This window comes from Salmo trutta, chromosome 34, assembly GCF_901001165.1.
Source record: "Salmo trutta chromosome 34, fSalTru1.1, whole genome shotgun sequence".
NCBI lineage: Eukaryota > Metazoa > Chordata > Actinopteri > Salmoniformes > Salmonidae > Salmo > Salmo trutta.
Window position 1 is genome coordinate 29661290 of NC_042990.1, and position 17531 is coordinate 29678820.

Sequence of the window (17531 nt, forward strand, 5' to 3'; positions counted from 1 at the left end):
AACACCTAGGGTCTTATTGCTTAATTATACCCTGATGAAGACAGCTTGTCTGTCGAAACGTTGGTTATTAGGTTAAATTATTGCATCTGAGCTCCTAGTGTGCAGCTCTCATATTATTTTCCAAGTGTTCTACTCTGCTAGCCAGAAGCTCGCCTAACAGGTGTTCTACTCTGCTAGCCAGCAGCTCGCCTAAACAGGTGTTCTACTCTGCTAGCCAGCAGCTCGCCTAAACAGGTGTTCTACTCTGCTAGCCAGCAGCTCGCCTAAACAGGTGTTCTACTCTGCTAGCCAGCAGCTCGCCTAAATAGGTGTTCTACTCTGCTAGCCAGCAGCTCGCCTAAACAGGTGTTCTACTCTGCTAGCCAGCAGCTCGCCTAAACAGGTGTGCGTTTCTTTCACCTCCAGATTACCCAAAAGGGTTCTACCTCGAATAAAAAGGGTTCTCCTATGGGGACAGCCGAAGAATCCTTTTGGAACCCTTATTTCTAAGAGTGTACCCTTCCTCCACATTGAACACTGCTTGTCCATCTGAACCTATCGGTTTTCCTGCATATCTATCCTTTTCTCATGAGGTGACGGTTGTAATGGGGGTTTAAAACTGAGGCCTACTTGAAATGTACGAAATTGTGTATAGGATTTACATTAACAATGTGAAAACTGGAAGCCATATTGGAAAGGTGGCACAGTTAAAAAGACATAACTTCTGGGAAGCCAAGCAGTTTATTGTGAAGTGCGACTGCACAGTGTGAACTGATACATGATCTGGTCTCTAAAAGGACAGTTGCCACCTCTGGAAACTTAGACATTAAAACTCATGATAGGCACAGAAATAATATATATGAATTGGAGACAGTATAAAAAGAGCACCTAGGGCAACATTACATAAGGCAGTTATATCAAGTTATATCAGTATATCAGAACCTGTGCGATCACTGGCTTCAGTTGAGGCTTGAGCTACCTCCCTAACACTTCTTTGGAAATGCACAACCTTTGAAATGTCACAATGAGTCTGTTGTAGGCCTACACATGCCTACTGCTGAATACTGAAGTGTTAGTGGCATGGGCCGTCAGTGAGATTTAGGCTATAATGAAACAGCATTGAACAGACTTTGGCAGCTGAGTCCGACCTCCTCCTCTCCCTAGAGTCAGGCACTTTGATTTTGTGTGTGTTCACCTTCAGAAGGAGTAAGTGCACCACCCAAGCACTCTTCAAAGTAGCTGGTCAGGGGAGGGGAGTGACTGTGTGAGACAACCACATCTCTCAAAGCAAGTAAGAAAATAGGAGTAAAATACAACAATATTTTCAGCATTATAGTAACACAGTGTACACGGAATTAAAAACTTTAAGACTATAATACACAAACCGTGGATACTTTCAACCAGAGGTCAAAAACAGCACTCATTTCTTTAAGGCATTTGATCAACCAAGACGTTTCCATGTTGAAGCAACATCTGAAAATGACATGGTGGTGGCCATTTTACCTTCTTCAAAGAAATGACAACTCAGATATTTCAATCAATGCCTCATTTTTTCCAAGATATGTTTTTGTCAACCAGCTGATTAATAAACGGAATGTGTTTTTTTTAAGCTCCTCACTTTCTACAATCGCATCTACACATATTTTACATGCTTCATCTCTGCTTTCAAATGTACTGTACACTCTTAGAATTAGTGGTGACTTGAGGAACACTGGAGGTACTCAAGGAACCCCTAGAGTTCCTCAATATTTGCACCTTAGGTTAGTTGAGGGGTTCTTGGAGGAACCTTTCATGTTTCAATGTAGCAAAGGGTTCCTGTAGGAACCCTGGACTGGAGGTGTGGCTTGGTAGGGGTGTGGCTTTCAGATTTTCTGTTGTATTTTCATCACATGTTAAGGTTGAACAATGAGAGTTCTGTAGCTTCAATGAGGCTTACAGAGGTGTACGAGTTCCTCAAGAGCCTATGCAAATCCCAATTTTGGACCTTATGTCATCAGCAATGTTAATATTATTAATATTATATTAGAATATGTAATATGCATAAATATTCAAGGAAAATTGAAATTTGCATGATGAAACTTTACATGATGAACAGAAATTACATTTACTGTAATGGGTGGCCAAAAATAACTATCTGAAAGCCACACCTCCAATAAGATACACCTCCAATCTTCTGATAGTCTGCCACCTCTACAATATATTATTAAAAAGGTTCAGAATTGAACCTCACTCATCACAAAAAGGTTCTGATTTGAACCTTTACACAGGGGTTCCTCGAATAATCTTTAGAATTGGTTCTTTGGTTCTAAAGGTTCTTCCAGGCTCCATTACTTCTAAGAGTGTATACTATCTATTAAGGGAGATTTATAAGTGGTTGACCCACTAATATTATTCTTACAGAAACGTTATGTTCAAGCAGTTGGATTCAGTCAAGAGCTGTCATGGTCATGAGACTGAAGTTGATTTTATATCATTGGAAGATTGACACCATCTCTTCCATAACCAGACAGGTTATGTGGTACTGAACATTTCTAGAGCTTGCTGAGACTCCATCCTGTACTATGCACTTAGCATAGTACAGGATTGTACTAAAAATAAAACATAGTTTTTTGGTAAATGAGGGGAAATAAATTATTGGTCAAAAGGACAGTTCAATAAACTCAATCCCACCTACCACCAGGCCTTAGACCAACACCCTTTCCAGTGTAAAATTCTGCTTTTTTTGGAATGTGTAGGAGATGCGTGGCTAATGCAACTGCAGATCTGCTGACAGTAATAGGAATACATTAATCAATGATATAGCTAGCTAGCATGATTAAGAGTTAGGTCCTCAGTGATAACACTAACTAAACTGTAACACAAGTGGATTGTTAGTTTCTCTCTGGTGCTTGTGTCATCTAACATTCTATCCCTCTGGTTCTCCCTATCCCAATCTGTCCGTAAGGGGTTGGCTTCCAGAGAGGGAGAGCGAAAGAGAGAGAGAGAGTTCAGATCAAGCCAGTCCTTTCATCATCATAGCAGTGGAAATGAAGACTTCTGAACAGAAGCAGGAAGTAAACAGTCGATCCCAGGCCAAAACCAAGGAGTCTGGAAAGTGTGGGCTTTGGGATAGTGAGTCCTGAGGTGATTATTGCTGTGTACTGAAGGGTAGGGGCTCTGGGGCTGGTTGTGCTGCTCCTCCAGGGTAGGAAGGGGAAGAGGGTTCGGGATGAAAGGTAGAGGCTCTGAGGATGCTGAGTTCCTGGAGTGCCTGTCTCTACTTGCGTCGGCGATGTTGGTGGTGATGGTGGCTTTGCATGTCTTCCATGGTGACCCTACCCCACACGCCGATCACAAACGCCTCGATCTCACACTCATTCTCTCCGCGAGCGATACGGAAGTAGCCGTTCTCCCCCCAGTTCTTCCCCCACGAGTTGGCAGCAATCTGGGAAAAGTCATTAGAAAGAGTGGCATGGGTTAGAATGTTGATATAGTAGAGAGACCACAGGAGGCTAATGAGGGGAGGACGGTTCATAACAATGGCTGAAACAGAGCAAATGGAATAGCAACAAACACATGGAAACCATGTGTTTTGATGTATTTGATACCGTTCCCTGATTCTGCTCCAGCCATTAGCACAAGCCTGTCCTCCCTAATTAAGGTGCCACCAACCTCCTGTGGTAGATACATAATAAGATATTTACACAAATAAGAGACAACAAAGAGAAAAAGATGTGATGAGTAATGTGATAGGAGACATCACTTACCCAGTACTTCTTAGTTGTCCCATCATAGTTCCTCTCTTCTCCCCACCTGGAACAGAAAACACAGACGGATTACTGACATGATTGTTTTCAACTAAAGGGAATACACTATTATGAACTTCAGAGGCTTCTTCATTTTTCACTGGAAGTAAAAATAATCTGACAATTATTCTGTTATGAATTGGGTTGTTTTTAACCTTTTACAAGTAGCTTTTTAAATGAATCCCACGCCCACATAGGAATGTGGACACCTGAGAGTGTTTTGACACAACTGACACAATTTGAGCAAGAGCTATAAGTATAGGTATAGATGCTGAGTACAAAACATCTTTCATCTCTTTAACAGCATCCTGAAAACAAGACGTTATTTATGACCATGGCTAAAGAACACCAGAGCGATTATACTACCCAAACACACACACACACACACACACACACACATTTACCCTGCATCCCACATAATTCAGATTCCTCAGCAGCACACTGAATTCCCCCTCTGCCACTTCCCCCCACGCAGCTCAGGAAACAGGAAGGAGAGGGATGCCCAGTGAGGAAGTGGTCACCGCCCGACTCCTGTCATCTCACAGACAACAACAACAACATTGCTGAAGGTTGAGTGAGGCTCTAATAAATACACCTTACCCCTGTAGAGGTCTCTCTCTCTCCTCCTGGCCAAGGCCCATAAATTCCCATCATCCTTAGCTTCTGGTCCTATCTGGCAGTTGCCCCCAGTCGGAAGTGGCCCAGCGTCCCTGCGTCTCAGACCGACTTTCCCTGCCCCCTCCCTCGCTCCAGTTCTTTTCCCATCCTGTTTGTGAACACCAGTTCCTAGGAACTCTAGGAGCCTCATATTCTATAAGGGAATAGGAATGCTGGGAAAGAGAGGTGGTGTTTTCAGTTGTTGCCAACTCAGTAGCCTGCCACCAAAACATTGGCGAATAATGTTTTATTACTTGACTCTGGTTTGGACAAGAGTTCAAGGGTCATCATGCTCTGAAAAAGCAAATACAAACAGCTGTACAAACATCACAACCAAATCTGAAATAGATGGAGACTGGAGGTTGCCTGACGACTCAGACTGGATTTAATTCCGCTATCGCTACATACATTCAGTCTGAGACTGCCATCCAAGAAGCCGTTTCTGCTGACACCAAAGTGAGGGACCTTGTCCCCTACGCTGTTTTAACCACTTGTGTTCAGGCTCTGGCCCAACCCATCAGTTCCTGGGACCAATCAGAACGGTTAGAATGGGAGAAGTTGTCAGGGAGGAGATCAAATTCAGACTCATGGTGGAGAAGAAATGTTAGTGGGCGTGGCGTTTGGCTGGAGCGATGTGGCTGAATAGCCAGGCAAGGCAGGATGTGTGTTTTGGGAAGCCAAACTGTGTGTGTGGGTGCATTTGCGTGTCTGTGTGCATTTGTGCATGGGTGTGTGTGTGCGCACGTGTGCATTTGTATGTGTGTGTGTACTTGTGTGTATACGGGCAGAGCCAGAGAGACAGACAGAATTGGACCACTACGGAGCCCTTATCTCCCCCAGTTAGCGTTGTTCCCCCTGGACAATGAGGGACATACCAGTCCTCCCCCACCTTACCCCTGACCTCCTCTATGGGCCTGATCCCCTCTCTGTCCAGTACAGTTGGGATCAACACACCAGACAATTCCCTTTCCACCAGAGTGGACCTCAATGCCCTAAACACAAACTTTCCCAGGCCCTTGGCTTAATAGAACGCACTGCAGCGGGATTTTGCTTGTAAAAACATCAAAGCTTGTGACAGTCAGGCTCTACGCACCCTGTCCTGACCCCCCTTCTTTCCCCCAACCCGTCCAAAAATCCATACCCTCGGTACCCACCGAGCCTCGCGTTCGTAGCCCAAACCAGCGAAAGAACCGCAGTGTCAGCGGAGGTTAGATGCAAAGGGAAGATGAGCTTCAACCATCATCATCATCAGTAGAGCATGCTGCTCAGACTAGACACCAACAGCGTTCTAGGACAGACCAGACAGGACAGACCATACTCCAGCAGTGTTCCAGGACAGACCAGAACTAGAGTGCGCCCCAAATGGCGCCATGTTCCCTATACAAAGCACTTATTTTGAGCTGAGCACTATGGGCCTTGGTGAAAGTAGTGCACTATAAAGGGAATAGGGCGCCATTTGGGAATCAGTTTTATGCTATTGACCTTGATAGAGTTCCCCAACTTACTTTTTTTATATATATTTTTGGGGGTTGGAAATCAGCTCCAAATGATTCTGTTCCCAAGTATTCCTACGCATAATAGAGAGACACGTGACTGCAGGGAAACTGAAATCAGTTCTACCAAATGTCTATGAACATGTTAAATGTGCAACCAGAGGGAAAAAGACTTGATCTATAAAAAAAAGTGGTCAGATGAAGCAGATGCTAAACTACAGGACTGTTTTCCTGTCACAGACTGGAACATGTTCCGGGATTCTTCCGATGGCATTGAGGAGTACACCACATCAGTCACTGGCTTTATCAATAAGTGCATCGAGGACGTCGTCCCCACAGTGACTGTACGTACATACCCCAACCAGAAGCCATGTACTACAGGCAACATCCGCATCGAGCTAAAGGGTAGAGCTGCCGCTTTCAAGGTGTGGGACTCTAACCTGGAAACTTACAAGAAATCCTGCTATGCCCTCCGATGAACCATCAAACAGACAAAGCATCAATACAGGGCTAAGATTGAATCCTACTACATTGGCTCCGACGCTCGTCTTATGTGGCAGGGCTTGCAAACTATTACAGACTACAAAGGGAAGCACAGCAGCGAGCTGCCCAGTGGCACGAGCCTACCAGACGAGCAAAATAATTTCTATGCTCGCATCAAGGCAAGCAACACTGAGGCATGCATGAGAGCATCAGCTGTTCCAGATGACTGTGTGATCACGCTCTCCGTAGCCAATGTGAGTAAGACCTTTAAACAGGTCAACATACACAAGGCTGTGGGGCCAGACGGATTACCAGGATGTGTGCTCCGGGCATGTGCTGACCAACTGGCAGGTGTCTTCACTGACATTTTCAACATGTCCCTGATTGAGTCTGTAATACCAACATGTTTCAAGCACACCACCATAGTCCCTGTGCCCAAGAACACCAAGGCAACCTGCCTAAATGACTACAGACCCGTAGCACTCACATCCGTAGCCATGAAGTGCTTTGAAAGGTTGTTAATGGCTCACATCAACACCATTATCCCATAAACCCTAGACCCACTCCAATTTTCATACCACACGAACAGATCCACAGATGATGGAATCTCTATTGCCCTCCACACTGCCCTTTCCCACCTGGAAAAAAGGAACACTTAAGTGAGAATGCTGTTCATTGACTACAGCTCAGCGTTCAACACCATAGTACCCTCAAAACTCATCACTAAGCTAAGGATCCTGGGACTTAACACCTCCCTCTGCAACTGGATCCTGGACTTCCTGACGGGCCGCCCCCAGGTGGTGAGGGTAGGTAGCAACACATCTGCCACGCTGATCCTCAACACTGGAGCTCCCCAGGGGTGTGTGCTCAGTCCCCTCCTGTACTCCCTGTTCACCCACGACTGCATGGCCAGGCACAACTCCAACACCATCATTAAGTTTGCAGACGACACAACAGTGGTAGGCCTGATCACCGACAACGACGAGACAGCCTATAGGGAGGAGGTCAGAGACCTGGCCGGGTGGTGCCAGAATAACAACCTATCCCTCAACGTAACCAAGACTAAGGAGATGATTGTGGACTACAGGAAAAGGAGGACAGAGAACGCCCCCATTCTCATTGACGGGGCTGTAGTGGAGCAGGTTGAGAGCTTCAAGTTCCTTGGTGTCCACATCAACAACAAACTAGAATGGTCCAAACACACCAAGACAGTCGTGAAGAGGGCATGACAAAGCCTATTCCCCCTCAGGAAACTAAAAAGATTTGGCATGGGTCCTGAGATCCTTAAAAGGTTCTACAGCTGCAACATCGAGAGCATCCTGACTGGTTGCATCACTGCCTGGTACGGAAATTGTTCAGCTTCTGACCGCAAGGCACTACAGAGGGTAGTGCGTACGGCCCAGTACATCACTGGGGCTAAGCTGCCTGCCATCCAGGACCTCTACACCAGGCGGTGTCAGAGGAAAGCCCTAAAATGTGTCAAAGACCCCAGCCACCCGAGTCATAGAATGTTCTCTCTACTACCGCATGGCAAGCAGTACCGGAGTGCCAAGTCTAGGACAAAAAGGCTTCTCAACAGTTTTAAGACTCCTGAACAGGTAATCAAATGGCTATCCGGACTATTTGCATTGTGTGCCCCTCCCCAAACCCCCCCCCCCAAACCCCTCTTTTTACGCTGCTGCTACTCTCTGTTTATCATATATGCATAGTCACTTTAACTATACATTCATGTACATACTACCTCAACTGGCCCGACCAACCAGTGCTCCCACACATTGGCTAACCGGGCTATCTGCATTGTGTCCAGCCACCCACCACCCGCCAAACCCTCTTTTATCATATATGCATAGTCACTTCAACCATATCTACATGTACATACTACCTCAATCAGTCTAACCGGTGTCTGTATGTAGCCTCGTTACTTTTATAGCCTCACTACTGTATATAGCCTGTCTTTTTACTGTTGTTTTATTTCTTTACTTACCTATTGTTCACCTAATACCTTTTTTGCACTATTGGTTAGAGCCTGTAAGTATGCATTTCACTGTAAGGTGTACACCTGTTGTATTCAGCGCACATGACAAATAAACTTTGATTTGATTTGTATACAAATGAAAGCAAGGTTTGAAACTGCTATGTTTTAGTCAGATATTATATATGTTTGGGCTTTTTGTGGTCAATTTGCAGTCTATAAATTATTTGTAATTATGTTCCTACCACCCGACCATCCGCTCAAGAAAAAAAATCAACCTGCTGCCCGAATCTAGATAATCTAATATACTACATTTATAACATCCATGTGAGATATATACTCACAAACAACCAAGCAAACAGAGCACTCACTTGATGTCAGAGACAAACCAGGTATAGGTAAATAAAGTCTTCAGACATGGCTATGAATTATACCACAATAATGCAGGTGAAATACACACTGACAAATACACACATTACTAAAAGTTAAATGACACAATATCACATGGAGACCCAAACAAAGGTAGCAGGACGGGGCAGGAAGTGGATCCCCATCCTCTGTTTTTCTTGATCAATGGCCGATCAGATAAGAGTTAGAGAAACTGCCTCCATGACGGCTCTCAGCAGCTCTGTTCAGAGCTCCTTTTTATTCAAATGACAGCATTGTTCAAGCCAAAGACAACAAACCCTCCAACTCCAGTTTTTATTATGTGGCTTTAGCATTGCACAACGCTGGAGCACACACACACACACACACACACACACACACACAAGCCAAAAATTCCACCGGTAGCTAACAGACTCAGATGGTGATCATTTCCTGGTAGGAAAGTATAGCATGTCATTGACATTTAAAAACCAGCTGGAGAAAAACACATCAAATGGCTCTTTACAAGAGGAAAGGGTGTTCATAACACATGTCTTTCCTCATTCTAGTCATAAGGGTTGTAATGCCTAGAATAGACAGCCCAGACAAACAGTAGAAAACAAATACCTAGGCACTCAGACTAAACTATAATGTGAGTATTTGGCCGGGATGGGGTGTTGGGGGTAAAAGGTGGGGGAGGGGAGATGGAGAGAATACTGTCTGGGAGGAAATGTGCGCTCTTCATAGAAGTTGCCCTTAGGCACAGATCTTGGATCAGCTTACCCTCCCCAAAACCTAACCTAATCTATTAACCGCCAAACATCAACATTGACCTTAGATCCGTGTCTAGGGACTAGTTCATTCTACTCCCAGAGGGAGACAGAGGGGTGGGGGTTGGGTGATAGGGGCATGACGGGGAGGGGTGGGGAGGTGATCCAGGTGTGTAGTGTCTGCCTGCATTTTTGTGGTCTCCGTGGTAACTAAGGGGCTTGTCTGGGGAATAGAGGACTGGAGCCAAGGTGTGTCTCCGACAGAAGGAGCGACAGACAGAAGGGGAGGGAGGACATCTCTCTTTAGCACACTGGAGAACATAACACACCTGTGGTAGCATGCGGTCTGGGACTGTATACATGAAGATGCTTTCATCATTTGATAACTTGGCAAATGCAAACAAGTATACTGAGGTTTGCTATTGTTGGTAGACTTAGGCCGGAATTCAATGCAAGGTGAATTATAGCACAGTGCACTATAACAGACTGTAAAGGTAATTTACACGTCAGCTGCATTGTCACCTGTATAGTGTGCTGCACTATAATCCACCTTGTATTGAATCCCTGCCTTAGATATGAATTATGGAACATTTGATAAGATATATTGAATGCATTTAGCCTACAATAACATTTGAGGAAGGTGAAGACTGAACACAAGACATTCACAGTAATACCACCATTTTCTTCCCATACTGCCTCCCACATACTGACTGTCGAATGAAATGTAATCTCAGAACAACGGATAGAAGACAACACAAAGCTATAACAGACGGCAGAAGATTGACAGCCTTACCCTGTGATCCTGACGGAGTGTGTGTTGTGTTTGCGGTAGTGTGGCGGTTTGGTGAAGCTGACGTCTGTGTGTTTATAGATCCCACTCTTATAGACGAAGAAGTCCTCATGGACCTCCAGGATGGCTGCAGGATACACAGGAAGAAAAACACAAGCTAGATGAACTGGAAACACAGAAACACACTTTATACAGGCAGACAAATCTATAGCTTCTCAGATGGTTATAAAAGGACCAACCAAAGGCCCTTAGTTCATGCTTCAATATTGTTAAAAACATAGATTAATCAACTTTACTATTATCCCAGAAAGCATCACTGTAGTTCAAAGGTAACCAATCTAGGCCTGGTTTCCCAAAACCATCTTAAGGCTAAGTTAATCTTTCAAACCTTTGTAGAAGTATCGTTAAATCTCCAAGCTTTTTCCCAAAACCATCGTTAATAAAGTTGCACTTTAAAACGCTTGTTATTTATCGACTGCCTCAGACCACTCATCAAACAGCTAATTACTTCGTTAGATGTGTTTTTTTCTCTACATTATACACAGAAGATCTCTGCTAAATATAGAATCAAGATGTTTATCTGTCTCTCTGTGACCGCCAATAACTTCACATTGAAGTTGACTATGAATTAGAGCCGGGACGATGAATCTAAAATTATTGACACCTGTCACGACATCCGCCGAAGTCGGTTCCTCTCCTTGTTCGGGCGGCGTTCGGCGGTCGACGTCACCGGTCTTCTAGCCATCGCCGATCCACTTTTCATTTTCCATTTGTTGTCTTGTTTTCCCACACACCTGGTTTACATTGCCCTCAGTACTTGTCGTGTATTTAACCCTCTGTTCCCCCCCATGTCTGTGTGCGTAATTGTTTATTGTCAGGTTGGCACTCTTCCGGCTGGTTTGCGCCGGGTTGTATTTTACACCCGTGCTTTTTGACAGCCTGTACTTTGTACCTTGTTATTTTTGTACTTAGTGCTGCCTCACTTGTTCTGAGGGCATTTGTTGTTGTGATGCGGTTGCGTTCTATTCCTATATTGCCTCAGTAAAGTGCCTTGTCCACTCATCTCTGCTCTCCTGCGCCTGACTTCCAATGCACCAGCTACACCCACACCTTGACAACACCGACCATGCCAATCACTCATCGCAGGCATTTTGCTGATATCGTTTATTACGATAAGTAGCCTATACTAGAGAAATGTGAATTTTGAAATGAAATAAGTTTGCTAATATTGGTGATTGGCTACAAGCATCAATCTAGTAGTAGTAGTTGAAAGGATCATTAAAAAAACTATTGTGCACATTAATGTATTTATGATTATTGCATTATTTTAGGCAATTTATTGTGACAGGCATTTTTTTTCCCATATGGCACAGCTCTACTACAAATATAAAGTTGCCAATTACAGCCTTATTCTAAAATGGATTGAAAAATATATATACAGTACCAGTCAAAAGTTTGGGCACACCTACTCATTCAAGGGTTTTTCTTTATTTTTTACTATTTTCTACATTGTAGAATAATAGTGAAGACATCAAAACTATGAAATAACACATATGGAATCATGTAGTAACCAAAAAGGTGTGAAACAAATCAAAATATATTTGATATTTGAGATCCTTCAAAGTAGCCACCCTTTGCCTTAATGACAGCTTTGCACACTCTTGGCATTCTCTCAACCAACTTCATAAGGTAGTCTCCTGGAATGCATTTCAATTAACAGGTGTGCCTTGTTAAAAGTACATTTGTGGAATTTCTTTCCTTCTTAATGCGTTTCAGCTAATCAGTTGTGTTGTGACAAGGTAGGGGTTGTACACAGAAGATAGCCCTATTTGGTAGAAGACCAAGCCAATAGTATGGCAAAAACAGCTGAAATAATGACAGTCCTTCATTACTTTAAGACATGAAGGTTGGTAAATCTGGAATATTTCATGAACTTCGAAAGTTTTTTCAATTGCAGTCGCAAAAACCATCAAGCGCTATGATGAAACTGGCTCTCATGAGGACCAACACAAGAAAAGAAGACCTAGAGTTACCTCTGCTGTAGAAGATAAGTTCATTAGAGTTACAAGCCTCAGAAATTGCTGCCCAAATAAATGCTTCACAGAGTTCAACTAACAGACACATCTCAACAGCAACTGTTCAGATGAGACTACGCGAATCAGGCCTTCATGGTAGAATTGCTGCAAAGAAACCACTACTAAAGGAAACCATTAATAAGAACTGACTTGCTTTGGCCAAGAAACACGAGCAATGGACTTCAGACCAGTGGAAATCTGTCCTTTGGTCTGATGAGTCCAAATCTGAGATCTTTGGTTCCAACTGCTGTGTCTTTGTGAGACGCAAAGTAGGTGAACGGATGATCTCCGCATGTGTGGTTCCCACCTTGAAGCATGGAGGAGGAGGTGTGATGGTGTGGGGTGCCTTGCTGGTGAGACTGTCTGTGATATATTTAGAATTCAAGGCACACTTAACCAGCATGGCTACCACAGCATTCTGCAGCAATATGCCATCCCATCTGGTTTGCGCTTAGTAGAATATAATTTGTTTTTCAACAGGACAATGACCCAACACAACTCCAGGCTGTGTAACGGCTATGTGACCAAGATTAGAGCGATAGAGTGCTGCATCAGATGACCTGGCCTCCCCAATCACAAGACCTCAACCCAATTGAGATGGCTTGGGATGAGTTGGACTGCAGAGTGAATGAAAAGCAGCCAACAAGTGCTCAGCATATGTGGGAACTCCCTCAAGACTGTTGGATAAGCATTCCAGGTGGAGCTGGTTGATAGAATGCCAAGAGTGTGCAAAGCTGTCATCAAGGTCATCTCTGGTCTGATGAAACCAAGGTTGAACTCTTTGGCCTGAAGGCCAAGCATCACGTCTGGAGGAAACCTGGCACCATCCCTACAGTGAAGCATGGTGCTGTGGGTACAGGGACTGGGAGACTAGTCAGGATCGAGGGAAAGATGAATGGAGCAAAGTACATAGAGATATAATATATATATATTTTTTAATACCGTTTGCAAAACAATCTAAAAACCTGTTTTTGCTTTGTCATTATGGGGTATTGTGTGTAGATTGATGAGCGGAAAAAAACGATTTAATCAATTTTAGAATAAGGCTGTAACGTAACAAAATGTGGAAAAAGACAAGGGTACTGAATTCTTCCCGAATGCACTGTATATAATGAAATATGTTGAAATAAATGTAATGTTCAATTGAGTTCTCTTTTGCTAATTGTAGGCTACTGTCTGTAATTTTGCTTAAATATATTTAAATGATGTGTAATGACGTGTGTAATTTTGTGCCAAATCTTGATTTAGTGAATTATCATAGGGTAAGCATTAGAATAAGCCATCTCAATATTTGAAGCCGTAGGTGATACTATCTCTCTCGGACAGTAGCTCTCCAACCCTGTTCCTGGAGAGCTACTGTCCTGTCAGTTTTCACCCCAACCCTAATCTATATATACACATGCCCGTTACATTTTAACATCTTGACCATGTTCTGTTATAATATCTACCCGGCACAGCCAGAAGAGGACTGGCCACCCCTCATAGCCTGGTTCCTCTCTAGGTTTCTTCCTAGGTTTTTGGCCTTTCTCAGGAGTTTTTCCTAGGGAGTTTTTCCCAGCCACCGTGCTTCTTTCACATGCATTGCTTGCTGTTTGGGGTTTTAGGCTGGGTTTCTGTACAGCACTTTGAGATTTCAGCTGATGTACGAAGGGCTATATAAATAAATTTGATTTGATTTGATTTGATTTAATCTATCACACCTAATTTCAATAATTAGCTGCTTGATACGCTGAATCAGGTTAGTTGCAACTGGGGTTAGAGTTATAACCTACAGGAGGGTAGATCTCCAGGAACAGGGTTGGAGAACCCTGCTCTAGGAGCTGATCTGTCATCAGTATTGTTGAATAATTCTAATGTTAAGGTAAGATTTGAATGGAGAAAGCTGATCTGAGAGCAGCGCTGCCTTTCTTTAGCTCTTATCAGCATTGACACATGCCTCAACGACGCACTTACGAAACGTTCTCTCTGCGTGGTGTTTTGGGACACGCGTGATATAAATCTCCAGCCATTGTAGGGACGATGCGTCGTAAGCCGAAGTTCCATCGCGATCGGGGAACCAGGCCTTGGACGCCAACGTTAAACATCAGGAAAAACGTTTCTATTGCGAAAGTTCAGCCATATTGTAGTGAACGGTGGGGCAAGGACGCAAACCTGGGTAAATCATTTCCTTACTTCTTCTGAGGACAATTTCCAATTTCCCCCTGAGTAGAACACACCCAAACATCAGAGTACAGCTGTAGTGTCAGCAGGCCAATGTTTCAGTCCTGCTGTTTGCAACAATACATCAAGGCTGGAACAGGCTCAGGCTACCTCTGTACAACCACACGTACACACATACACGTGCACACAAACACATGCACGTGCACACACATAAAGGTATATAGGGTACTAACACTCACACAGTCTACATTCCACTGTCTATTTGTCATTCGCTATTTCTCTCTTCCTTTCATTCTCTCTTTCTGTGCATTTCACTCTCTCCATCCAAACTTCTGAGGAATTTAAAATTGTTTCAGGCAACTGCGCGTAATTAATAGCATCAGGGACACCAGTTGTATCACCCTGGCTAGGTAACCCAGGTCAAATTGAGTCTGAGGTCACAGATATCAGTCAACATCACAGTTCTTTCAAAGGTCAAATTCCCTACCTGAGGCCTCACCTTTTTACACTTTACACTTTTCACTGCTTGTGAGGCAATGTGAATGATGTTGTTAAAACTTCTCTCTGTTCTACAAAGAGAGAAGGAGCTCAGATACAGTGAGGGAAAAAAGGTCAATCTCCCTCGGCCTGGGGCTCCATGCAAGATCTCACCTTGTGGAGTTGCAATGATCATGAGAATGGTGAGGAATCAGCCCAGAACTACACGGGAGGATCTTGTCAATGATCTCAAGGCAGCTGGGACCATAGTCACCAAGAAAGCAATTGGTAACACACTACGCTGTGAAGGACTGAAATCCTGCAGCGCCCGCAAGGTCCCCCTGCTCAAGAAAGCACATATACATGCCCGTCTGAAGTTTGCCAATGAACATCTGAATGATTCAGAGGACAACTGGGTGAAAGTGTTGTGGTCAGATGAGACCAAAATGGAGCTCTTTGGCATCAACTCAACTCGCCGTGTTTGGAGGAGGAGGAATGCTGCCTATGACCCCAAGAACACCATCCCCACCGTCAAACATGGAGGTGGAAACATTATGCTTTGGGGGTGTTTTTCTGCTAAGGGGACAGGACAACTTCACCGCATCAAAGGGACGATGGACGGGGCCATGTACCGTCAAATCTTGGGTGAGAACCTCCTTCCCTCAGCCAGGGCATTGAAAATGGGTCGTGGATGGGTATTCCAGCATGACAATGACCCAAAACACACGGCCAAGGCAACAAAGGTGTGGCTGAAGAAGAAGCACATTAAGGTCCTGGAGTGGCCTAGCCAGTCTCCAGACCTTAATCCCATAGAAAATCTGTGGAGGGAGCTGAAGGTTCGAGTTGCCAAACGTCAGCCTCGAAACCTTAATGACTTGGAGAAGATCTGCAAAGAGGAGTGGGACAAAATCCCTCCTGAGATGTGTGCAAACCTGGTGGCCAACTACAAGAAACGTCTGACCTCTGTGATTGTCAACAAGGGTTTTGCCACCAAGTACTAAGTCATGTTTTGCAGAGGGGTCAAATACTTATTTCCCTCATTAAAATGCAAATCAATATATAAAATTTTTGACATGCATTTTTCTGGATTTTTTTTCTTGTTATTCTGTTTCTCACTGTTCAAATGAACCTACCATTAAAATGATAGACTGATCCTTTCTTTGTCACTGGGCAAACGTACAAAATCAGCAGGGGATCAAATACTTTTTTCCCCCACTGTATGTCTGTTTATGAATACTAGCAGATGCTTGGTGACGTTAACTATTTCCAGCCAGGTGTTTTCCAGGTGACACATTTGTGTCCAAAGTAATTGTATCTTAGGACATTGTCCACAAATCATAAGAAAATCATTAGGGCGAAAGTGAGAAGTCTACATATCAAGGTGTATGAACTAAGGGCTGGGTTGGAAGCTACACTATTAACAGTCCTAATCACTGGGGTTTGAGCTTGGGTCAATTGAGATGCCTCAATTGAGCTGCCTAAGCTATCCCTCTAAGCTAAAACCTCTGGTGGCTGACAATGTTTTTTAGGTCTCTGGCATGTTCACCACATTACATACCCTGTACAAAGTCACTACATCTCCTGAATACCAGTTCAACAATGTCCAACAATGGCATGATAAATCAGAGTTATAGCCAAACATCTGATACACATCCTCTCATACCCAATTCTCCTCCTTAAGCAGAAGCCAAGGCTGTCTTGCCCGTTTGTATTCATTCAGAAAACCAAGAGATGGCTTTGAGCACTACAGCATCACATATGGTTCCAGTATCTCATCATTTTACAGTTGCCAATGGCAATTGCATGCACGCGCACACACAGTAAGTCATCATCACTAGATCATCCTACCTTGCACTGGGCCGTTATCCATAATCTCCTTCATGATCTCCTTCTCCTGTGAAGAAGCGAGAGATGGACAGAACTGTGATTAGATGAAAGGAAAGATATGGACAGATCTGTAATTAGATGAAAGAGACAAAGTGGAGGGGATATCAACATAAATCTGTAGATAATACAGTACATCTCTCAGTGACTTGAGAGGTTATAGAGACAGATAAATATGCTGTAATGATTTTCAACATTAGGCATAATTTAGAATGATTGATGTGAGAGGTAATAAATCACAGGTACAGTGGGGGAAAACAGTATTTGATCCCCTGCTGATTTTGTACGTTTGCCCACTGACAAAGAAATGATCAGTCTATCATGATCATATCTATCATTAATAGTAGGTTCATTTGAACAGTGAGAAACAGAATAACAACAAAAAAATCCAGAAAAATGCATGTCAAAATGTTATAAAATGATGTGCAAAACATGACTTAGTACTTGGTGGCAAAACCCTTGTTGGCAATCACAGAGGTCAGACGTTTCTTGTAGTTGGCCACCAGCTTTGCACACATCTCAGGAGGGATTTTGTCCCACACCTCTTTGCAGAGCTTCTCCAAGTCATTAAGGTTTCGAGGCTGACGTTTGGCAACTCGAACCTTCAGCTCCCTCCACAGATTTTCTATGGGATTAAGGT

General features: G+C 43.7%; 1 protein-coding gene across 1 annotated transcript in view; it reads right to left on the minus strand.

Annotated features, from left to right (window-relative positions):
• Positions 1-701: 701 nt before the first annotated feature.
• LOC115173982 (tubulointerstitial nephritis antigen-like) overlaps positions 702-17531 on the minus strand; it is a 57212-nt gene continuing 40382 nt past the window's right edge. Inside the window, exons 9-12 of the mRNA XM_029732531.1 lie at positions 16856-16901; positions 10299-10422; positions 3726-3771; positions 702-3403 (exon numbers count right to left, since the gene is read on the minus strand). Of these exons, the coding sequence (XP_029588391.1) occupies positions 3236-3403; positions 3726-3771; positions 10299-10422; positions 16856-16901 (384 nt within the window). The 3' untranslated portion in view covers positions 702-3235. The remainder of the gene's footprint in view (positions 3404-3725; positions 3772-10298; positions 10423-16855; positions 16902-17531) is intronic.